At 36.9% G+C, this 26,197-nt stretch overlaps 1 protein-coding gene across 11 annotated transcripts in view; it reads left to right on the top strand.

The window, feature by feature from the left end:
• Nucleotides 1-26,197, top strand: part of CR1 (complement C3b/C4b receptor 1 (Knops blood group)) — a 203,735-nt gene that overhangs the window by 69,249 nt on the left and 108,289 nt on the right. For all 11 annotated transcript variants that reach the window (XM_054521535.2, XM_054521512.2, XM_054521478.2 and 8 more), the window contains exons 26-30: nucleotides 1,976-2,155; nucleotides 3,260-3,359; nucleotides 21,604-21,689; nucleotides 23,646-24,044; nucleotides 26,013-26,189. In XM_054521535.2, coding sequence (XP_054377510.1) covers nucleotides 1,976-2,155; nucleotides 3,260-3,359; nucleotides 21,604-21,689; nucleotides 23,646-24,044; nucleotides 26,013-26,189 — 942 coding nt within the window. The remainder of the gene's footprint in view (nucleotides 1-1,975; nucleotides 2,156-3,259; nucleotides 3,360-21,603; nucleotides 21,690-23,645; nucleotides 24,045-26,012; nucleotides 26,190-26,197) is intronic.

Genomic DNA, 26,197 nt, shown 5'->3' with positions numbered 1-26,197 from the left:
TAATCTTTGTACTTGAACTGTTCCACTCAGGGGGTAAGAAGCAAGGAAAGAGTAGCCCAAAGAAAAGGGTAGGAAAAGGAAGAGGCTATTTCTTCCTAAGGAGGGGAAGAAGTCGCCTGGTCCTTCAGGGCAAACATTAGGCCTTTTCCAGAGCAGAAGCTGGAGTAGATTAGCGATGTGGCACCAGCCTTGGAATATTCCATTATCCACAGGGAAGCCCTGAGAGACAAGAGCAAGCCAAGGTGAAAAGGCTAAACCTGATGAAAGGCATTTAACCTTTCTTTGACCTTTACTCTCCAACTGAGTGGTACCCATCAGAATCCAGTAAATTTTTTTAATGTAAATGCCTAGGCCCCAGTGCAGGCTTAATGAACAGATGGAGGAAGTCTTCTCCAAAAAGGAGGTAATGGAATTCAGACTCTATTTGAAAATATGCAGCACATGGCTGGGCACAGTAGCTCACACCTATAATCCCAGTATTTTGGGAGGCCGAGGTGAGAGGATTGTTTGAGGCCAGGAGTTCAAGACCAACCTGGCCAACACAGCAAGATCCTGTCTCTATAAAAAATAAAACAGAAAAATTGTAAAAACTGTAAAACAAAAAAAGTAAAAATATGCAGCACACAATATACTCTCTCAAAAAGAAGACATAGCTTCTTACAGGAGGCTGATGGCTTAGTCTGTTTTGTTCTGGTTCTTTTTTTGTTTTGTTTTGTGTGTGTGTGTGTGTGTGCTTTTTTTGAGAGAGAGGGTCTTGCTCTTTTTCCCAGTTGGAGTAGAGTGGTGCAATCATAGTTTACTGCAGCCTTGACCTCCCTGGCTCAAGCAAGCCTCCCATCTCAGCCTCCCAAGTAGGTGGGACAACAGGTGCATGCCACCACGCCCAGCTAATTCTTGTATTTTATGTAGATCGGTTTTCATCATGTTGCCCAGGCTGGTCTTGAACTCCTGGGCTAAAGCAATCCACCTGCCTTGGCCTCCCAAAGTGCTGGGACTACAAGGCATGAGCCACCATGCCCAGCCTATTTTGTTCTATCTTTAAGTGCCTGGTTTAGCATCAGAAGAAAAACACTGTATTAGTTTCCTAGGGCTGCTGTAACAAATTACCATAAACTAGGTGCCTTAAAACAAAGGAAACTTATTATTTCACAGTTTTGTAGGTTGAAATTGAGATGTTGGCAGGGGTATTTTCCCATCTTCTAAGGCTCTAGAAAATAACCAATTCTTTACTTCTTCCATCTGCTGCTGGTTCCTGGGATTCCTTGGCATTCCTTGGTTTGTGGATGCATCATTCCAATTCCTGCCTCCATCATAGCCTTTTCCCCTGTGTCTCTATATGTCAAATCCCTCCACTTTTTCCCTGATAGGGGCACCAGTCATTGGATTTAGGGCCCACTCTAAATAAAAGATGATCTAATCTCAAGATCCTAATCTTAATTCTATCTGAAAAACCATTATTCCAAATAAGTTTCTATTCTGAGGTTTTAGGTAGAGATATCTTTTGGGAGAATATCATTCAACTCACTACAAGGGATATCTGCTACGAAAGGCCAGAGAGGCAGCTTATGCCAGGCACCCTGAGAATGGAGTAGATGGAGAGAGATGATAAAATATGTCTTGCTACTCATGAGTGAATTAGCACAAACACATGAAGATTTGAGTGGTTAACTGAGGATATAGGCACTCCGATAGGAGGTCTGAATATGAAACTACAAGCTGAAGTTTTTGCTTTGGTGAAATAAGGGAAGAAAGATCAGAAAGCTGAGTGGTCTTCCAAATAGTAAAAAAAATCCTGCTGAGTAGATGCCATTGAAGAGCTTCATCCCAAGGTAACATCAAGGAGAAGAAAATCTTTTGCTATTCTTGTAAGTCTCTTTGTTTCTGTGATCCACCTATCAGCTTAATTGAAGAGAAAGAGGAGGTAGGGTGGAAGTCTGTCTGCTAACTTTGATATTCCTGTGGTTTTTTTCTCCAGGTCACTGTAAAACCCCAGAGCAGTTTCCATTTGCCAGTCCTACGATCCCAATTAATGACTTTGAGTTTCCAGTTGGGACTTCTTTGAATTATGAATGCCGTCCTGGGTATTTTGGGAAAATGTTCTCTATCTCCTGCCTAGAAAACTTGGTCTGGTCAGGTGTTGAAGACAAGTGTAGACGTGAGTAACCCCTCCCTGGGAACTACTTCATGTCTGTTAAATCATAGGTGGGACTGGGCTTGGTGGCTCACGCCTATAATCCCATCACTTTGGGAGGCCAAGGCTGGCAGATAGCTTGAGCTCAGGAGTTCGCAACCAGCCTGGGCAACATGGCCAAACCCCACCTCTACAAACAACAACAACAAAAACAACATAGGTGGGATTTGATTCAATTTGCTCAAATTTTGGAGGCAAGATGTCTATATTTGCCCAAGGTATTTTGATAAAGGATGGTCTTGTACATCACCCCTTCTTCTTGCTTGGAGTTCCTGAACCTTGACTAGATGCTCATTTCATGAGAATGGCTCTCACAAAAGAATTAGAGAGAAAATTTACATTCACTGTAGATCATCCTTGATGGCTGAAACCATGAAATGAATGAAAAAACAAGGGTACAAAAGAAGTTTATGTGGGTTGCAGTGAACTGTGCTTGGCTAACTATAAATAGGGAAGACATCCCAAATTTTGAGTTATTTGATTTTGGCTGGTGGAATGAGAGTACAACACTTTAGCCATAAATGACTTGTTTTGTTTTTGTTTTGTTTCTGCTGTTGTTGTTGTGTTTTTTGTTTGTTTGTTTCTGAGATGGAGCCTTACTCTGTCACCCAGGCCAGAGTGTAGTGGCGTGATCTTGGCTCACTGCAACCTCCTAGGTTCGAGCAAGTCTCCCTGCCTCAGCCTCCTGAGTAACTGGTATTATAGGCACCCACTCCCATGCCCAGCTAATTTTTGTATTTTTTAGTAGAGATGGGGTTTTGCCACGTTGGCCAGGCTGGTCTTGAACTCCTGACCTCAGGTGATCTGCCTGCCTCGGCCTCCCAAATTGCTAGGATTACAGGCGAGAGCACATTCATAACCTTTATTAGGAGATGCAAGGTAGTCTTTTTCAAAGTTGTGTTCTGTAGCTACATGATTCTGAAGTTGTCTGCCAAGTTTCCTCAAAGCAGTCAATTCCATGAAACAATTGGAACTGTATATGCTGTTTAGTATGCCACACTCCAGTTTGAACCTTACAAAGGTAAGTTGAACTCTATACTTAATCCCAAATTCTGCTTCTTCCCCTAGGAAAATCATGTGGACCTCCTCCAGAACCCTTCAATGGAATGGTGCATATAAACACAGATACACAGTTTGGATCAACAGTTAATTATTCTTGTAATGAAGGGTGAGTTGAGAATACCATCTCTTGAATATGAGTTCCAGAACAGCAGAGCCAATTTCTGACCCAGTCTCAGACAGACAAACTAAACTATTGCTACCTTTACTTTAAAAGCAAGCAATAGGACTTATAGATGGAGACGATACCTTGGACATAGCCATATGATCAAAGGAATACAAAAAAGAAGGTACAATATGTATTGTATTGTAAACCAGGGGAGGGCAACATGTTCCTGTCAAAGCTGGTACATGTGAAACCTGGTCAGGCATTCACTGGATGAAAAGGAGCAGCTTACAAATAAGGAAAAGGAAAAAAGGTAGCTGAACCATGTGAACCTCCTTAACTGAGATCAGTAGGTACTACAGTTGAGTTGGAGGACCCTGAAGCAGGGGTTGGGAGGGTAAATATTAATTGTAACAGCAGCTCTGGAAGAGTACGCATCAAAGTGCACACAGAGAGGAGACATTATGGGGTTCTTGTTCTTGACTTCTCCTTGGGACAAGTAGCCACACCAGAAGCCATTGCCCCAACTGAGAAGGGGCTTTTAAAGACTCTGGAGTGGACCTCCATCAAACTCCAGCAGAATTGCAGCAGAGGGGGCTGACTGTTAGAAGAAAAACTAACAAACATAAAGGAATAGCATCAACATCAACAAAAAGGAGGTCCACATGAAAACCCCATCCAAAAGTCACCAACATCAAAGACCAAAGATAGACAAATCCATGAAGATGAGGAAAAACCAGCACAAAAAGGCTGAAAATTCCCAAAACCAGAATGCCTCTTCTCCTCCAAAGGATCACAACTCCTTGCCAGCAAGAGAACAAAACTGGATGGAGAATGAGTTTGACAGATTGACAGAAGTAGGCTTCAGAAGGTGGGTAATAACAAACTCCTCCGAGCTAAAGGAGCATGTTCTAACCCAATGCAAGGAAGCGAAGAACCTTGAAAAACAGGTTAAAGGAATTGCTAACTAGAATAACCAGTTTAGAAAAGAACATAAATGACCTGATGGAGCTGAAAAACACAGCACAAGAACTTCATGAAACATACACAAGTATCAATAGCCAAATCAATCAAGTGAAACAAAGGATATCAGAGATTGAAGATCAACTTAATGAAATAAAACATGAAGACACAAAAAATGAAAAGGAATGAACAAAGCCTCCAAGAAATGTGGGACTATGTGAAAAGACGAAACCTACCTTTGATTGGTGTACCTGAAAGTGACAGGGAGAATGGAACCAAGTTGGAAAACACTCTTCAAGATATTATCCAGGAGAACTGCCCCAACCTAGCAAGACAGGCCAGCATTCAAATTCAGGAAATACAGAGAACACCACAAAGATACTCCTTGAGAAGAGCAACCCCAAGACACATAATTGTCAGATTCACCAAGGTTGAAATGAAGGAAAAAAATGTTAAGGGCAGCCAGAGAGAAAGGTCAGGTTACCCACAAAGGGAAGCCCATCAGTCTAACAGTGAATCTCTCTACAGAAACCCTACAAGCCAGAAGAGAGTGGGGGCCAATATTCAACATTTTTGAAGAAAAGAATTTTCAGCCCAGAATTTCATATCCAGCCAAACTAAGCTTCATAAATGAAGGAGAAAGAAAATCCTTTACAGACAAGCAAATGCTGAGGAATTTTGTCACCACCAGACTTGCCTTATAAGGGCTCCTGAAGGACGCACTAAACATGGAAAGGAATAACTGGTACCAGCCACTGCAAAAACACACCAAATTGTAAAGACCATCAACAATATGAAGAAACCACATCAACTAACGGGCAAAATAACAAATTAGCATCATAATGACAGGATCAAATTTACACATAACAATTCTAACATTAAATGTAAATTGGCTAAATGCCCCCAATTAAAAGACACTGACTGAAAAACTGGATAAAGAGTCAAGACCCACTGGTGTGCTGTATTCAGAAGACTCATCTCATGTGCAAAGACACACATAGGTGCAAAATAAAGGGATGGAGGAATATTTACCAAGCAAATGAAAAGCCAATAAAAGCAGGGGTTACAATCCTAGCCTCTGATAAAACATACTTTAAACCAACAAAGATCAAAAGAGACAAGGGCATTACATAATGGCAAAGGATGCAACAAGAAGAGCTAACTATCCTAAATATATATGCACCCAATACAGGAGCACCCAGATTCATAAAGCAAGTTCTGAAAGACCTATAAAGAGACTTAGATTCCCACACAATAATAGTGGGAGACTTTAACACCCCACTGTCAATATTAGACAGGTCAACGAGACACAAAATTAACAAGGATATTCAGGACTTGAACTCAGCTCTGGACCAAGCAGACCTAATAGACATCTATAGAACTCTCCACCCCAAATCAGCAGAATATACATTCTTCTCAGCACCACATAGCAATTTTTCTAAAATCGACCACATAATTGGAAGTAAAGCACTCCTCAAAATGCAAAAGAATGGAAATCATAACAGTCTCTCAGACCACAGTGCAATCAAATTAGAACTCAGGATTAAAAAAACTCTTTCAAAACTGCACAACTACATGGAAACTGAACAACCTGCTCTGAATGACTACTGGGTAAATAACGAAATGAAAGCAGAAATAAGTAAGTTATTTGAAACTGATGAGAACAAAGACATAATGTACCAGAATTTCTGGGACACAGCCAAAGAGTGTTTAGAGCACTAAATTTATAGCACTAAATGCCCACAGGAGAAAGCAGAAAAGATCTATAATCAATGCCCTAACATCACAATTAAACAACTAGAGAAGCAAGAGCAAACAAATTCAAAAGCTAGCAGAAGAGAAGAAATAACTAAGATCAGAGCAGAACTGAAGGAGATAGAGACACAAAAAACCCTTCAAAAAATCAATGAATCCAGGAGCTGGTTTTTTGAAAAGATTAACAAAATAGACCACTAGCCAGACTAATAAAGAAAAAAGAGAGAAGAATCAAATAGACACAATAAAAAATGATAAAGGGGATATCACCACTGATCCCACAGAAATACAAACTACCATCAGAAAATACTGTAAACACCTCTATGCAAATAAACTAGAAAATCTAGAAGAAATAGATAAATTCCTGGATACATACACCCTCCCAAGACTAAAACAGGAAGAAGTTGAATCCCTATGCAGGGATTCAGTTCTGAAATTGAGGAAGTAATTAATAGACTACCAACAAAAAAGGCCCAGGAACAGATGGATTCATAGCCAAATCCTACCAGAGGTACGAAGAGGAGCTGGTACCATTCCTTCTAAGCTATTCCAAACAATAGAAAAAGAGGGACTCCTCCCTAACTCATTTTATGAGGTCAGCATCATCCTGATACCAAAACTTGGCAGAGACACAATAAAAAAGGAAAATTTCAGGCCAATATCCCTGATGAACATTGATGCAAAAATCCTCAATAAAATACTGGCAAACCAAATCCAGCAGCACATCAAAAAGCTTATCCACCATGATCAGACTGGCTTCATCCCTGGGATACAAGGCTGGTTCAACATATGCAAATCAATAAATGTAATCCATCACATTAACAGAACCAATGATAAAAACCACATGATTATCTCAATAGATGCAGAAAAGGGCTTCGATAAAATTCAACAGCCCTTCATGCTACAAACTCTCAATAAACTAGGTATTGATGGAATATGTCTCAAAATGATAGAAGCTATTTATAACAAACCCACCACCAATATCATACTGAATGGGCAAAAGCTGGAAGCATGCGCTTTGAAAACCAGCACAAGACAAGGATGCCCTCTCTCACCACTCCTATTCAACATAGTATTGGAAGCTCTGGCCAGGGCAATCAGGCAAGAGAAAGAAATAAAGGGTATTCAAATAGGAAGAGAGGAAGTCAAATTGTCTCTGTTTGCATATGACATGATTGTATATTTAGAAAACCCCATTGTCTCAGCTTAAAATATCCATAATCTGATAAGCAACTTCAGCAAAGTCTCAGGATACAAAATCAATGCAAAAATCACAAGCATTCCTATACACCAATAATAGACAGAGAGCCAAAGCATGAGTGAACTCCCATTCAAAATTCCTGCAAAGTGAATAAAATACCTTGGAATACAACTTACAAGGGAAGTGAAGGACATCTTCAAGGAGAACTACAAACCACGGCTCAAGGAAGTAAGCGAGGACACAAACAAATGAAAAAAACATTTCACAATTGTGGATGGAAAGAATCAATATCATGAAAATGTCCATACTGCCCAAGGTAATTTATACATTCAATGCTATCCCCATCAAATTACCAATGGCTTTCTTCACAGAATTACAAAAAAAAAAAAACTACTTTAAATTTCATATGGAACCAAAAAATAGCCCATATAGCCAAGACAATCCTAAGCAAAAAGAACAAACCTGGAGGTGCCACACTTCAAGTCAGGAGGCACCTGACTTCAAACTATACTACAAGGCTACAGTAAGCAAAACAGCATCATACTGGTACCAAAACAGATATATAGACCAATGGAACAGAACAGAGGCCTCAGAAATAACGCCACACATCTACAACCATCTGATCTTTGACAAACCTGACAAAAACAAGCAATGGGGAAAGGATTCCCTATTTAATAAATGGTGTTGGGAAAACTGGCTAGCCATATGCAGAAAACTGAAGCTGGACCCCTTCCTTTGCACCTTATACAAAAATTAACTCAAGATATATTAAAGACTTAAATGTAAGACCTAAAACCATAAAAACCCTAGAAGAAAACCTAGGCAATACCATTCAGGACATAGGCATGGGCAAAGACTTCATTACTAAAACACCAAAAGCAATGGTAACAAAAGCCAAAATTGACAAATGGGATCTAATCAAACTAAAGACCTTCTGCACAGCAAAAGAAACTATCATCAGAGTGAACAGACAACCTACAGAATGGGAGAAAATTTTTGCAATCCATCCATATGACAAAGGACTAATATCCAGAATCTACAAGGAACTCAAACAAATTTACAAGAAAAAACAACCCTATCAAAAAGAGGGCAAAGTATATGAACAGACACTTCTCAAAAGAAGACATTTATGCAGTCAACAAACATGAAAAAAAGCTCATCATCACTGGTCATTAGAGAAATGCAAATCAAAACCACATTGAGATACCATCTCAGGCCAGTTAGAATGGCGATCATTAAAAAGTCAGGAAACAACAGATGCTGGAGAGGATGTGAAGAAATAGAAATGCTTTTACACTGTTGGTGGGAGTGTAAATTTGTTCAACCATTGTGGATGACAGTGTGGTGATTCCTCAAGGATCTAGAACCAGAAATACCATTTGACCCAGCAATCCCATTACTGAGTATATACCCAAAGGATTATAAATCATCCTTCTGTAAAGACACATGCACAAGTATGTTTATTGCAGCACTCTTCACAATAGCAAAGACTTGGAACCAACCCAAATGCCCATCAATGATATAGACTGGATAAAGAAAATGTGGCACATATACACCATGGAATACTATGCAGCCATAAAAAAGGATGAGTTCATGTCCTTTGCAGGGACATTTATGAAGCTAGAAACCATCATTCTCAGCAAACTAACACAGGAATAGAAAACCAACCATCGCATTTTCTCATTCCTAAGTGGGAGTTAAACAATGAGAACACATGGACACATGGAGGGGAACATCACACAATGGGGCCTGTCAGGGGGTAGGAATCTAGGGAAGGGATAGCATTAGGAGAAATAGCTAATGTAGATGATGGGTTGATGGTGCAGCAAACCACCATGGCATGTGTATACCTATGTAACAAACCTGCACGTCCTGCACATGTATCCCAGAATTTAAAGTATGATAATAAAAAAAAGACTGTGTACTCATTTTTGGTTGCCATGATAAATTCAGAGAGGAAAAACATGATATATATTAAATTTTACTGCAATAACTAACTGCCCCTTCTCATCAGCCTATTCTATCACTAGAGTGAGTCAGTATTCATCCTTTCTGACTGTCTGAGCCTGGACGATTTAAACTGCTTTTCACACAACCTCTTGCCCAACCTTTTCTCACCTCCCATTGTGAATGAACATAGATTTCCCTATGGTAAGCAAAACAAAATATCACCAAATCTAAGGCAAGATAAAGCAATTGAAAATAGAAGAAACCAATCTAAGAGATCAGAGAAATATTCATCTGCACAACAGCTTCCTCCAATAAACAGGGGACAATCTTTAGAAATCTCTCATGTGTTTGTAACATAGAGTCGATGGAACTATAAGAGGCATTTATAAGATTTAATGATCTGATATCAGAAAAGTTGAGATTTGAATGAAACACGTGGGAGTCTGAAAAGGAGTGATGACTGGTAGATTGGAGCCTGCCCCCCACCCCCGGAAAAAAAAAAAACACCAAAGGGATAATGAAGACAAGATTGAATTCTCCAGAATTCATCAAGGACCAGACTTGAAATGACACATATGTACACACAAACACACTACACACAAACACACAGGGATATAATATAGAAATTCCAGAAAAAATAAAAGAAAGCAGAATGAATAGAAGCATTAATTAGCACGTAATGGAAGATAATTTCTCAGGCTATAAAGAAAAATACTAAATTGATCCTTGAAGGCTTACTAAACAAATCAAGATTAACAATAATGGGCCCTGGCCCTACATGGAAGAAAATTATGCCATCCAGATATTAAAAAATACTGCCACTCTCCAGAAATAAACAAAAAAGAAGAAATTCATATTAGCACCAAGCTTCTGTTCTGTAACACTAAGTAGTAGAAGTTAGTGTTTGAGAGGAAATGTTGTACAATAAAATTTCTGTACTCAGCCAAGCTGCCATTCATCTGCAAGGCACAGATGCATCATCTTAAATAAGCAGGAACCCCAAACATACACCAGTTAGATATACTGCCTACAAAAAGAGAAACTCCCACAAAGCTGTGGGAGTCTTCTTTTTGAAGAAGAAATCAAAATTCCAAATGGTGTTGTATCAAAGAAATATTAATGAGGCAAAAAACTAGTTAAATGGGGTCACTAAAACTGTTTTATTTAATATGGAAATAAAACAAAATATCAAAGCAGGACTAATTATTGAAAGATAATTCATGTAATACGAAAAGAAGAAGAAACTTGATATAAAAAAATAGATTTTATCACTTCAACTAGGAAGTTAGAGATGAAGTAAGAAAAACCATCATAAACTTATCATATTTAGGGGACACATATTCTTGACATGAAAAATAAGGAGAAAATGGTACTTCACACCAGTATAAAATCAATGTATATATATGTTAAAAATCAAATTTTAAAAGATAATCAGAAGGGTGAAACCACTTGGTCCATAAAACAAAAGAGGGGTGAGAGAAACAAGAGCTAGCAAGCTTTCTGTCTCTCTTTTGGGAAACCAGTGTTATTATGTTGAAGTGAATTAATAAATGTATTTTAATGCCTCAGTTTTTCTTTCTAATATAATAAATATTAACAGATATAAGCTCTATTGGTAAAATCACTTTGAGGTCCTTAATAATTTTTAAAGTGGCCGGGCGCCGTGGCTCATGCCTGTAATCCCAGCACTTTGGGAGGCCGAGGTGGGCAGAACACCTGAGGTCGGGAGTTCAAGACCAGCCTGGCCAACATGGAGAAACCCAGTCTCTACTAAAAAATACAAAATTAGCCAGGTGTGGTGGCGCATGCCTGTAATCCCAGCTACTCGGGAGGCTGAGGCAGGAGAATCGCTTGAACCCGGGAGGCAGAGGTTGCGGTGAGCCGAGATTGCACCACTGCACTCCAGCCTGGGCAACAAGAGCAAAACTCTGTCTCAAATAATAATAATAATAATAACAATAACAATAACAAAAATGTTTAGGAGTGCAAAAAATTCTTGAGACCAAAAAAGTTTGAGAACTAGGGCTTGAAGATGTTCAAGCAAAGATAGGAAAAGGCTATTGCAAGTAGAGTACAAAGCACAGGGGGAAGGTTTTATAAGTATATATATATTATATATATAACATAAAATTCGTATATATTATAAAAATAATAAATATGATATAAATTTGATATAAAATATTATATAAATCTGATTTTTAACATATTTTGATTTTATACTGGTGTAAAGTACCATTTCTCTTTTATTTTTTACGTCAAGAATATGTATCCCCTACATAGTGTAAGTTTATCATACTTTTTCTTACTTCATTCCTAACTTCCTAGTTGTAGTGATAAAATCTATTATTTTATATCAATAAAAATATTGATGTAAATTTTATTTACATGATATACAATATTTAAATATAACATATTTTATATTACAAAATATAATACTATATATTACAAAAAAAACAAACTCCATTTAGCAGAGCAAGAATGGAGTTTGTTTTATACAGTGCTGAGTTCCAACCCATAGAATTGTTAAATAAATAAAAAGGAAAGAACACTATAAGTAAGATCAAACTCATCAGTTATAATAGTAAATGTGAATGATTCCAATCTCCCCTTTTGAAAGACAAAGCCTTCTAAATATGGTCAAAATCCTATTTACAGTAGCACCAAAAAGAATAAAATACTTAGGAATAAATTTAATCAAGGAGGCACAAGACCTGTGCACTGAAAACTCAGTAACCGAAAATGAGCAAATGATGTGATGGACATGTCTCCAAGGGAAATATACAAATGCCCAATAAACACATCAAAAGATGTTCAACATCATTAGTCATTAGGGAAGTGCACATCAACCTGACTTTGTACTAGGATGTTTTGTATTAGGATGGTTATAATTTTTTTAAAAAACGGGAAATAAAAGGTGTTGGTGAGGATGTGGAGAAATTAGAATGCTTATACATTGCTGGTGGAAATGTAAAATGGTGCAGCACTGTGGAAAGCAGTTTGGTGATTCCTGAAAAAGTTAAACATAGAATTACCATATGGCCAGCAATTCTACTCCTAGGCATATACCTAAAGAAATTGAAAACAAGGACTGAAGCAGATGCTCAAATACCAATGTCCGTAGCAGCTTTGTTCAAAATAGCCAAAAGGTAGAAACAACCCGAGTATCTATGAGCAGATGAATGGATAAACGAAATGGAGCTTATACATTCCATGGAATATTCTTCAGCTATACAAAGGAATAGAGTTCTGATACACGCTACAAGATGCATAAACTTTAAAAACATTATGCTAAGTGAAATGAGCCAGAGACAAAAGGATAAATACTGTATTCCACTTTTATGAGGTGCCGAAAATAAGAAAATTTATTGGACCAAAAATAGATTAGAGATAACCAGTGGAAGGGGAGAACAGGGAGTTACTGCTCAATACATCCAGTTTCTCATTGGGATGGTGAAAATTTTTGGAACTAAGCAGTGATAATGGTTGTATAATGTTGTGAATGTCATTGATGCCACTGAATTATACTCTTAAAATGGTTTTAATGGCAAATTTTATGTTGTATCTCTTTTAAAACAATAAGAAAGACAAAAATATTTTAAAATATATTATGCGATATTAGGAAAGAAAACAACAGATAACAGTATAAGAAAAATAAGAATTTAAATTAAAACGTATCAAATAAGATTTTAAAATTTTGTTTAAGATATTGATACTTGGTCCAGTGCACAATAAAGAAAAGAACTTTTTTTTTTTTTTTTTTTTTTTTGAGATGGAGTCTCGCTCTGTCACCAGGCTGGAGTGCAGTGGCACCGTCTCGGTTCACTGCAACCTCCGCCTCACGCCGAGCTAATTTTTGTATTTGTAGTAGAGACGGGGTTTCACCATGTTGGCCAGGATGGTCTCGATCTCTGGACCTTGTGATCCGCCTGCCTCGGCCTCCCAAAGTGCTGGGATTACAGGCGGGAGCCACCGTGTCCGGCCTGAAGACAAGAACTTTTGAACAAGAGAGCGCTAACTAACGTATTGAAATACGTCAAACAAATACTGTTATATAGAAGAGCTCATTCAGCTGTTTCAAAGACAGAGCTCTGTAACACATGTACTCTTACCTAAAGAACTGTCTCGCACCACTGGAAAGGAGGTCTTCTCTGACCAAACACACAGCATCTTGGAGTTAGCCAGCGTTAACTTGGATCTTCTGGCTGGCCAGGAAAGGAGCGCTCAGGGAGAAAGAGGATGGTCACCATCCCAACCAGATCGGCCATCAGATCTATGTATCAACAGAGTGACATACGGGAGAATTAAAATTCTAATATGCAAAAATATGCCGTATGTTAACAGAAAATAGACTGCAGGGAAATTTGTATTAAGTAAAACTGAGAGAAAGTTAAGAGCACACGACAGTAGATAAGCAATAGAAAACCCGATATAAAAATGAGGAAAGAATATGCACAGGCAATTCACAAAAGGAAACATAAAAATGGCCTAAAAAATGGCTAAAATAAATATTTAAGCAAAAAAGCTAAACTTCACTATGGTTTGGGGAAATGCAAATTAAAGCAACAATATGTCATGTTTTCACGGTCACACTAATAAAAGTTTAAAAGAGGGAAGTAGAGGTAAACAGGAATTGAGGAAAAGGAGCCCTCTCATAGTGGCTCATTGGAATGTGAATTGCTGCAGCTTTCAAAAAAAAATCTTACACTATCCACAAACGATGAAAGCATAGATATCTTCTTAGCTACTAATCCCACTCCTAGGAAAAGGAGTATTAATTACAATAGGTTCTTTATTGCAATATTGTTTATATAAGCAAAAAGAGCAAACAACCTTGACATCATTCTATTAGCAGTAGGTTGAATAAATCATAAGACGTCTACTGTGAACTATTTTGCAGCAATCAAGAAGACTTAATTAGATCTCTGTTTAGTGATTTGAATGGGTGACCATGTTGTGATGTAAATAGAAAAAAGTAATTTGCAGAGAAGCATATAGAGTTTGTTCTCAATTTGGAAAAATAATGACAAATTTGGAGGAGGTATCCTATATACATAGGTGTGTTTGATTGGGTTTGGAAAAAATCAGGACCACCTGAGATGGAGGTGGGAGTGACAAAATATACATGGTATACTAAGTGAATATATAGGTTATACAATTATGTTGTTAAATTTCTGAAAAACAAGTGCAACTTAAGCATATAACTAAGGAGTAGATGTTAACCTCGACAAATGAAACATAGATTGTTTTGAGCAAGAGATGGCAAAATTTTTTGTCAAGAGCCAGATAGCAAAATTTTCAATTTTGCAGACCATGCAATCTCTATTGCAGTTACTCAGTTCTGCCATTGCAGTGGAAAAATAGCCCTAGACAAATGAATGTGTGATTGTATTTTGATCAAATTTCATTTACAAATACGTGCTATAGAACATATTTGTCCTGTGAGCCATAGGGTGACAATCTCTGGTTAGATGAAGGGATTGAGAGCATTATTTTTCTTCAATTCTTGTCATTATGCAAAGTCAGAGAATTTTCTAAAATAAATAAAAAGACAAATCAGCAAAATAATAATAGTTGAAAACTTCAGATTGGGCAAATAAGTGAACAAATGATCACATGTTGAGGAATAAGGCTGCTTTGATTCTTGTGTGTTCAACTTCGAAACCTTTATCACAGTTACAAAAACCATTTATAAAAGTTGATATAACTCCACAGAGTATACCTCAATAAATTTGCACATAGAAGAAATCAAAATGGGTATATTTTCTCATCACAATACACCAAAAACTAGGAATTAATAAGCAAATAATACATTAAAAATTCGAAGTTTTAGAAAACGGAGTACCTTAGATCTTGATCAAAGAGAAATTTAAAAACAGCCATTGCAGATTACCTGGAGAATAACAATCGCTAATGATCCTCGAGTGCATGTGCCTCAAGCATTCTTCTAAGTCCCTTACTTGATTTACTTAGTCTTTAAAAGACCCTTTGAAATGGATATCACGCATATCCCTCATTGTATAGAAGAGAAAACTGAGACAGACCGGTTAACTAATTTGTCCAAATTCATATGACAGGTTGAGGTTAGAATTAGAATATTGCCAGTCAGCTTCAACAGCCTGTAATGGTAAGCCTTACATTATTTAGCTTCTTAATTAGGAATGCTGAAACATATATTACTCATAAAAATTTCTGAGGTGCTAATGCCAAAACTGTCCTCAGAGAAATTTTTCAATCCTTTTTGTTACTTGACAGGAAAAAATTCAAATAAATGAACAAAACATTTTCTTAACAATTTTTAAATTATTAAAAACACATATAAAAGGCTGCTGGAGTAAGGAATTAATAAAGTAATGAATAAAGAAAAAAGAAATCATAGAAATGATAAAGAAATCTAAAAGCAGATTCTTTAAAGTAACCAGTTATAAAACGAACAGACTGGGTCAATTGTCATTTCACAAAATAACAATTCTACAAATACACAAGAATGAGAAAGAAGACATAAGCCTGTTGATATTGAAGAGATTTAATACATGATAAAAATATTATATCTTCTCTTCTAATAAAATTAAAACTATCCATGAAATATACCATGTCAGAAGAAAAATACAATTTACCAGGTGTAGTTTAAAATAGGCAGAATTGCTGATAAACCCATACCTGTTTCAGTCCATATTTTCAATTCTTTTAGGTATATACCCAGAAGTGGAATTGCTGGGGGATAAGGTAATTCTGTTTAACTTTTCAAAGAATTGCTAGACTATTTTCCACAGCTGCTGTACCATTTTACATCCCCATCAGCAATGCACAAATATTCTAATTTCTCTACATCCTCACCAACACTTGTCATTTTTCTGGTTTAAAAAAATTATTATTATACCACCCTAAAAGGGGCTGAAGTCAGTTTGATTTACATTTTCCTAATGACTAATGATGTGGAGCATCTTTTCTTGTGTTTATTGGCCATCTGTATGTCTTTTTTGGAAAAATGTCTATTCTCATCCTTTGCCCACTTCCTAACTGGGTTGTTTGTTTCATTGTTATTGAGTTACAGGAGTCCTTTATATGTTCTAAGTATTAAACCCTTATCAGATAGGGTTTTCACATATTTTCTGTCATTCTGTGGGTTGTCTTTTTAATCACTTGGTGGTATCTTTTGTTCTTGGCTTGGACTGCAGGACACTTCAGTTCCTCACTACATGGGCTTCTCCAAAGGACAACTGGCCTCTCCCAGAATGAGCATCTCAAAAAGAGAGGAAAACATTGCAGTGCTTTTTGTGATTAGCCTCTGAAGTTGCACATTATATCATTTCCACTTTATTCTGATCATTAGAATCAAGTCGCAAAGCACAGCCCACATTCAAAAAGAGAGGAATTGGGCTCCATCACTTGAAGGGACATGTATAAAATAATTTGTGGACATATTTAAAGCCACCACAAAGAAGCACCTTCAAAAAAAGACAATGGCCCCAGTTTTGTATCTCTTTTTAAACTTCAAGAAATAGATAATCCAAGTATTAATATTATTTAAACTGTTATGGAACATAGAAATAAAATTATAGCCATAATTAAAGTTTGCCAAAGATTACAAATGAAAATAAAATAAATCTCTGGCTCATTTGCTAACATAAATGCTAAAAATCTTAAATTGAATATTAAATAAAACCAATATTAAAAGAATTATGCAAGGGGAACAAGTAAGTTTATTTCAGAAATGGTTCCAAATTAGGAAATCCACAAACCTACAATATTAAAGAGTATAACTTTTCTTAAATGTCATATAAATATACTCTCTAATGCCAAAAAACATAATGAATGGTTAAAATCTAAAAGCACACTTGAATATAATTAAAGTTCAAAGGAAAAGAACACTCGGCATCCTTCCTATTATTCAAAGTAGTTGTGGAAATTCAAACCAGTAACATGACAGCCCCCTATATTTAGAGAGATATACATATAGATACAGCTAGAGAGAGAGAGAAGGCAAATTTATTATTAACTGATGGTTGTTTACCTGAAAACCCGAAGGAATTATTTGAAAGGTTATTAGAATTGGAAATAGTAGTGAGATATCTAGTAAAAAATAAATACTTATAAATTAATTACTTTCTTTATATAGGTAACAACCAAATAGAATATAAGGAGGAAAAATACCATTCACAACAGAAACAAAATCATCTAGAAAGAAATTTAACAAGAAATATATAGGACTTATAAGCAGAAGATTTAAAAGAGGGGGACATAAAAAAATACTTGAAGAAATGGAAGATATAATATTTTATTTAAAAGATTTAATGTTGTGGTGATGTTAATTATCCCTGAATTAGTATGCAAATTTAATGTAATTCCTATCAGTTTCAATGACATTCTTTTTTTTAATTTGACAAGATGTCTGTAAATGTCCTGAGACCCACCAACAGAATATTCTGAGATAATAACAAGAAGGGTGTTTGATACCAGATCAGAGGTGGGTTTGAAAGCCACCTCTCAGTGTCTGGTAACCACCTTTCTACTATCTACTTCTATGAGTTCAACTATTTTAGATTTCACATATAAGAAAGATCATGTGGTATTAGTTCTTCTGTGCCTAGCTTATTTTGGAAGGTATTTTAAGGCACAAATATGTTGTAGTGTAATTATGTTGTAATTTTTCCTCACCTGATGTCCCACGTCTGTAAAATTCTTTTATTGAAGCCTAGGCTCTTTCCCTAGGACTCCCTGTCTGGAATAATAAATATCTTACTTCTGTATTTAACAGAATTGTTCTGTCTGCATATAGTCCCCACTTTTTCTCCAAGTAGTTTCTCAAACAAATGCAGTTCCTTTCCTGAAAGGATGAGTAAAATTTTAACAGCTTTAAATCTTTATATATAGATATATTTTAAACCAAACGACTACACTGTACATGGTTTTGTAGCCCTCTTTAATACTTATGAACTATATTGTATAATTATTCTAATTATTATATATTACTCTACAACATCATTTTTAGTGGTTGCATATTGGTTATTACTTGGATAGTCCATAACCTACCTAACAAAGTCCTTAATGTCTGGAATTAAAGTGGTTTCACATTTCAACTGTTAGCAAAAACACTACAATGCACAATCCTGCACACATGAAAAGAAATGAGATGAGGACTTCACTAACTTCAAAGACAGCTTAAGGATTCAGATCTTCACATCTACACAAGAGACAAGATTTGCAGATTTGTGTGAAAGGCTATGCACGATTTTAAGCCTTTCAGTACATATTGCCAAAGTGCCCTCCGCACTTTGACCTACGGAGTGAGTCACAACAGTGACTCTTTCTTTGAGTTTATATTACTACCAGGTTTTGTCAATTTGCCAATCTAGTAGGCAAAAACAGCATTTTATTTGCATTTTGAAGTGTATTTATCATGTTATAAGTGAAGCTAAACTTTTCATATATTCATTTGACTATTTCCATTTTTCCTTTGTAAATTATTTGTTCATAATTCTTTACCACTTTTCTACTTGGGTGTTTGCCTTTTTATAATTGATGTATAAGAGTTGTTTTTATTATTTTTCCTCTGTGGTTTGTCTTCAAATTTGTATGTAGAAAGGCTTATTTGTAATTATTCCGTTTTATCAATTTTGTTCATAGTAGAATTTTTCCTCAATGTATGTCTATAGAAGCCTCAAATCAGAAACACATTTGCCTAAATCACCTAGTTCTTCTATGGCTTTATTTTTGACATTTAATCTTTGATACGCATGGATTTTGCTTTGATGAATGTCATGAGGCAGAGATCTAGCTTAGTTTTTCAGATATTTGTTCTATTAATGAATAATTCAGTTTTCCGTGTCTTGAAATGCCATCTTTATCACTGCCAATTTTTTACATAAGCTAGGCACAGAAAAACTAATACTACATGATCTTACTTCCATGTGAAATCAAAAACAGTTGAACTCGCAGAAGTAGAGAGTAGAAAGGTGGTTACCAGGCACTGAGAGGTGGGGAGCTGAGATTTGGTCAAAGGGCACGAAGTTTCAGTTAGACAGGAGAAGTTTAGAGATCTATTCCACAACATGGTGACTATAGTTAATAATAATGTGTATTTCAAAATTGCTGGCTGGGCACAGTGTCTCATGCCTGTAGTTCTTTGGGAGGCTGAGGCATACGAATTGCTTAAGCCTAGAAGTTAGAAACTAGCTTGGGCAAAATGGCAAAACCCTGTCCCTACCAAAAAATACAAAAATTAGCCAGGCATGGCAGCGCATACCTGTAGTCCCAGCTACCTGGGAGGCTAAGGGGGGAGAATGGTTTGAACCTGGGAGGCAGAGGTTGCAGTAAGCCAAGATCACATCACTGCACTCCAGCCTGGGTGATAGATCCAGACTCTATCAAAAAAAAAAAAAAAAAAGAAAAAAAAGAAAGAAAGAAAAGAAAAAGAAAAGGAAAAAAATTGCTAGAAGAGTAGATTTTAAATATTCTCACCACACACACACACACACACACACACACACACACACACACACAAAAAACAAATATGTAAGGTGACGGACATGTTAATTAGCTTAATTTAATCATTTGCAACAGAAACATATATCAAAACATCACATTTTACCCTATAAATTTATACAATTATTATTTGTTCATAAAAATAAAATCAAATTTAAAAAAATATTCACTGTGTTTTTTCAGCCATACATAGGCTGGAACCATCTTCACATTTTGGCTCCAACAATCTAGCTTAGTCACAGCGAACACATCTAAAACAACCTCTAGGAGGTCAAAAGTCAGAGGACCCCCATGATCCTGTGCTCTTAGACAACTTTTAAATGTATGATAGGAGACAGGCAGAGGAAAACACAGGTAATAACAGGATTATCCTTTTCTTTCCTTTCTCCAGTGGTTCTCAACTTGTTTATTTGCAGCAATTTTCAAGATTTTTTTTCTTGGCACACTTGAAAAGATTTTATACCATAGCCTAAACAGGCTAGCAATAAGTAAAATTCAATCACTACCTAAAACATAAAAGAGACTCACTGTGTCTACAAAAACATTGACTGTCATTGCCATAGTCACACGGTTCCCTTTAGCTTTCTGTCACTGTTTCAGGAAGAGCTGGTATATCAGTTAGGATTTCCAGCTATAAAGACAGAAGAAATAAAATAACAGGATCTCAAACATAGATAGTAGTTTACTTCTGTCTCAGGTTAAAAATCACGAAAGTAGGCAGTCCAGGGTTTATACGATGACTCCATAATCCACGGAAAGCTGGGTTCCTTCCATTTTGCTACTCTGACCTCTTCAAAATGAGAGTCCATCTTATCTCATGGTCCAAACTCCAGCCAGTATAGAGGACACAGGGAAGAAGGAAAGGCCAATTCCTTTAAAGACACTTTCCAGAAGTTGCACAAGACACTCCACTTACATCCTCTGGCCAGAAGTCAGTAACATGGCTATGCCCAGCTGTAAGGAAAGGTGAGAAGGGAAACCTTTATTGCAGGTGGCCAATGGCCCAGTTAAAAATAGCGGGTTCCATTACTAATGAAGGAGAGGAAAGTGGATACTAGGGATGGCACCAGTAGTCTTTGCCACAAATGGTTACTGCCCTGATCACATTTCTTACATAATCAAGAGGAAAAGTTCTTAACTGTTGCAGTTACTGCCTCATCATTATATGGCACTCCATTTTACCCTTTAATTTTTACTTGGTCAAGTTTAGGCCTGCTGTACACCAGAACACATGAATAGCTTTGCTCCGCATTCTTTGTGACATTGCTCACAGTAACATTATGGATACCTAATAAATTTTTTAAAGGACAAAACATTCTACGTTTTGTGGCCTACTCTGGATGGCTTTATGGCAAAGTGGGTGAGTATCTCTGCCCTTTACATTTCAAGTGTAGGGGTGTTTAGCTGTCTCCTCTGGCTCTCATTTACTGACTCTTCTGGGTAAATCCATTGTTCTTTCCTTTATGCAAGAGACTATCTGAGCCCCCAAAACTTGAAAGTCTCTAAGCTAGGTGCTATAGTGTTATGTATTTCAGTAAGATATTTTCCCTGCTTAATCCAGGAGCTTGTCATTTCCTTGCTGGAAGTACACATGGATAAAATAACTGCAAGGTTTCTGAAAGACTTAAGTACAAAAATGTCCTGTAAAGAAAAAGGGAAATATCTCATTCAGTTGTGAGGGATTAGGAATAAAAATGAATTGGAGAGGTCAAAATGTAAGCTTGTCCTTAAAAAGAAAGGACTAATTTGCAGATGGAGATGGGGTTTCTTCCTTCCGAGGTCTGCCATGTGTAATCTGTCCTGTGATGTCTAATGTCTACCTGCTATTATTTTCTAAATGGTGAGTTAAATGGGAAATACGTGTAGCGTATAATCATTTTCTATCCTTTGCTTTAGGTTTCGACTCATTGGTTCCCCATCTACTACTTGTCTCGTCTCAGGCAATAATGTCACATGGGATAAGAAGGCACCTATTTGTGAGAGTAAGTTGAAATACTTTTCTCCACAAATTCCTCCATGTGATCCTGACTTGCCCCTGGAGTACAAAGAATAAATTGAATCCTTCTTTCACAAAGTAGTCTCTCAGATATTTGAAAATAGGAGTCAGATGCTTCATGGTCTTCCTGGCTTTTCTTTATCTTAAAAGGTGATTTATCTGAAACTGTGGGTTTGAACCTAGGCAAAATGCCCTACTTTCCTATTATAATAGTAAACATTTCCAGTATAGAGAGTGTTGTCCTTAATGAGTACATTTTAAAGGCATTAGACAAAATTAGATCTGTCTTTGCCAACTCTTACTATCATCAGTTTACAATTCCACAAAGTAGGCTGCTCACTTTCTTGTTATTCTAATCCAAATAATAAAAAGAACTCTTTTTCCAGTTCTTAGCAATTTTCCTAAGCCTCTGATCATTTTGAGTTCTAATCCTCCTTCAAATCTTTTAGGCCCATGTCTTTAGTTGTATTTGTTCTTGATCAGCTGACCCTCCATTTTTCCCATAAGATATTTTTCAATGAATCTCCAAAACTTTAAAAACATGGAAAAATGATTGCAAATTGGCAAAGTGTTATAGCTGTGAAGAAATCGGCATCGCACACAGAGTTGATGGCAGCAAAAGTAGGCACAGACTTCCAGAAAGCTAATGACCAATATAAACAAAAGTAAAGTAAATACCCTCTGACTGACAATTCCATTTCCCAGAATTTAGCACAAGAAAATAATCATGAATAGTCCCATGATTTTGGTCCAGAGATACTCAATGCAATAATATTTGTGATAGTGGAAAATGTTAAACAACCTAAATGTTCAGCATGGTTTGAAAATAGCTAGTAGAAGAAATAAGGCATATTTTAATGGCTATCAGTTTTTAAGAAAGGTAAAAAAGTGCACCAGGAGGAATTAAAGGTTGAGATGCCTCATCCAAGTGGAAAGAGTACATCTATGTAGCTACATGACTGATTATTATTCAGCCACCAAATATGGTAGTATAGAAAATATATCCATCCATACATATGCATGTATCACGTATGTATCTAAGAGGATATAATTAAATTGTTACAAATAGTTATCTTTGAACCATTTTCACTTTCTTCTTTCTCTTTGTCCATATTTTATAAATTTCCTACAATGAATGTGTTCATTGTATTCACTAATATTCCTCCCCCCCAAATTAACATTGACTGTTAAAGATTAAATGAATGAGAATGTATACAAGGTGACTCCCATACCTGCCAAGAACTTGAAATTCTATGAAATAATTCAAATTATCAAAGAATTGTCAGTTTACTATACGAAGTTTTCAAGGCATGGCACTTTTTGTAGGGGGTTATCTTTTATAAAAAAATGTCCACTTCTACATTTATAGGTCAGTGATCGTTTAATTGAGTCAATACTGGTTATGTGTGTATGTGTGTGTAGTCACTTAGCCAATATGTGAATATTATTACCTTATGATAGAACACAGTATTCGTTTATCATTTTATTGCCCCTAAATCTGCCATTATTTCATTTTTCATGCCTTATCTTTTGTATTTCCTTTTCTCTCTTTTTCTTGATAAATAATGCCAGAAGTGGTATATTTAACCCGCAAAGAGGTTATTTTAATAACCTATAGGAAAAAATAGTCCAGCAGTAGATAAGTACCTTAACAATCTGTGATAAAATCACATGTATTATCCACTTAAAATTATAAATATGTAAACCCAAAAAAAATGGATTTTTTTTGTGAAATACTTATTATGAGCAGAACCCATATCATACACACCTACATTTCAACTAGGTAAAAATGTCTGATTATTAGCAAATATTTTAAGAAAATAACAGTATTGTAATTCCATTTAGAAAATCATTGGATTATTTGCATTTGGTATTTAAATTCATAGTAAAATAATTCATTATTAAAAAATAAGCTGTTTTACCACACTCTTCCTTCTCCCAGTCATATCTTGTGAGCCACCTCCAACCATATCCAATGGAGACTTCTACAGCAACAATAGAACATCTTTTCACAATGGAACAGTGGTGACTTACCAGTGCCACACTGGACCAGATGGAGAACAGCTGTTTGAGCTCGTGGGAGAACGGTCAATATATTGCACCAGCAAAGATGATCAAGTTGGTGTTTGGAGCAGCCCTCCACCTCGGTGTATTTCTACTAATAAATGCAGAGCTCCAGAAGTTGAAAATGGAATTAGAGTACCAGGAAATAGGAGTTTCTTTTCCCCCAGTGAGATCGTGAGATTTAGATGTCAGCCCGGCTTTGTCATGGTAGGGTCCCACACTGTGCAGTGCCAGACCAACGGCAGATGGGGGCCCAAGCTGCCACACTGCTCCAGGGGTGAGTGTGACCCATCAAGACTTTGCTGGGTGTGAGGGTACGTATAGATGACAGGAGTTGTTGAAATTAAGGAAGAAGTGTGTAAGGACTATGAAATTGGCATAAACATAATAGTATCTTCACTGTCTGTTATCTCTGTTATTGTCTCAGAGTAATGGCTTATTCTCTCATCTATAGTAGACATATTTTAGATGCATTTTTAAATGTAACATTTACAGCAAATATATGAGGTAGCTACTATTGGTATCCCCATTTTACTTTGAGAGAACTGAGTCTTAGTGATATTAAAGAACTTTTCCAAGGCTCTGACTCCAGAGCCTAATGATAATGTACAGTGGAATGTATCATGAATAATAATGTGTAACAGTGATGATCATATCTCTATCCCTGGAGTGGGGCAGTAGGCAAGTGAGCCATGAGGACCAAAATGAGAGCATCAAATCAAAAAGGCCTTGGACTTCAACTTTTTCTCATTATAATTGAAAAGACTGAAGCTCAGAAAAAGTGTTTTGCTCAAATCCAAACAAATATATATATACACACACATAATACTTGATATATAATTACATATTGTTCAGATTGAGGCTCAAATTCATTCTTTGAGGTTTTTTGATTTTTTGTTTGTTTGTATGTTTGTTTGAGAGAGGGTCTCACTCTGTTGCCCAGGCTGGAGTACAGTTGTACAAATATAGTTCACTGAAGCCTCTAACTCCTGGGTTCAAGTAAGACCCCTGCCTCAGTCTCACAGGTAGCTGGCACTGCAGGTGCTCACTACCACACCTGGCTAATTTTTATTTATTTTTAGAGACAGAGTCTTGCTATGTTGCCCAGGCTGATCTTGAGCTCCCGTCCTCAAGCAATCCTCCTGTCTCAGCCTCCCAAAGTACTGAGATTTCAGGCCTGAGCCACCATGCCTAGTTTCAAATGCATTCTGATGCCCTGAGAACACACCAATTGTCCTGTGGATGGAGGTAGCCAACATTTCGGTTAAAATACGGTCTAAGCAATACGTTCTATCACTAAAAAGTCTGTAGCTTTTTCTTCTTTGAGGGGGGGTTGTTCTTTTTGTTTATTTTTAATTTATTAATCTTTAATTTTTGTGGGTACATAGTAGGTGTATATCTTTATGGGGTATATGAAATGTTTTGATACAGGCATGCAATGTAAAATAATCATGGAGAATGAGGTATCCATGGCCTTAAGCATTTATCCTTTGTGTTACAAATAATCCAATTATACTCTTTCATTTTTAAATGTACAATTAAGTTATTACTAACTATAGTCACCCTGTCATGCTATCAAATACTACATCTTATTCATTCTTTCTTTTTTTTTTTTTTGTACCCATTAACTGTCCCCACCTCCCATCCCTACCCTCACCCCCTATCCCTGCGATTTGGTTCTTGATGCCTCCTCTTTTCTTAGCTGAAATGACTGGCTTAAAACATGAAGTGGGAAGAATTAGGACTGGTCACAGGGACAGAAAGGAAGCTAACAGTTCAGCCCTGTGCTGACTGAAAGAGGGACAGGGAGTGAGGAAAATGAAGAATAGGTGAAGGTGTCTGTTAGATGAGACCTTGGCAACAGTATTCCTTGCTGTTGCCTTACACATGAACTTGAGGGACTGCCTCTGTAGGAAGTGGAAGAGTGGCCAAACCACCTGCACTCACGACTCTGTGCTCCATAACCAGTAGGTGAAAGCAAGAGGAATATGCTGCCTTATAGTCTTCAGAACATGTTTCAGTAGAAAAAAACACAGACAAGGTGTTGGAGAGACTGATTCTAGTCACAGTTCTGCTTAGTTTCCTTAGTTTCCTTGTTAGTGAGATGTGGCTACTGAACTACCAATCTTCTCTTTTAATAGCTGCACTCTGCAATGACGATTTTTAAGCTCTCTGGCAAGCATAAGATATAGCAAAGTAAATTCCCCCATATCTAACAAGTGCTCTGGAACTGTCCTTTCCACAGTGTGTCAGCCACCTCCAGAAATCCTGCATGGTGAGCATACCCCAAGCCATCTGGACAACTTTTCACCTGGGCAGGAAGTGTTCTACAGCTGTGAGCCCGGCTATGACCTCAGAGGGGCTGCGTCTCTGCACTGCACGCCCCAGGGAGACTGGAGCCCTGAAGCCCCTAGATGTACAGGTGCCTCG

This window comes from Pongo abelii, chromosome 1, assembly GCF_028885655.2.
Source record: "Pongo abelii isolate AG06213 chromosome 1, NHGRI_mPonAbe1-v2.0_pri, whole genome shotgun sequence".
Taxonomy (NCBI): domain Eukaryota; kingdom Metazoa; phylum Chordata; class Mammalia; order Primates; family Hominidae; genus Pongo; species Pongo abelii.
The sequence above is the reverse complement of the archived record's forward strand: the minus strand, read 5'-3'. Positions and strand labels throughout refer to the sequence as shown.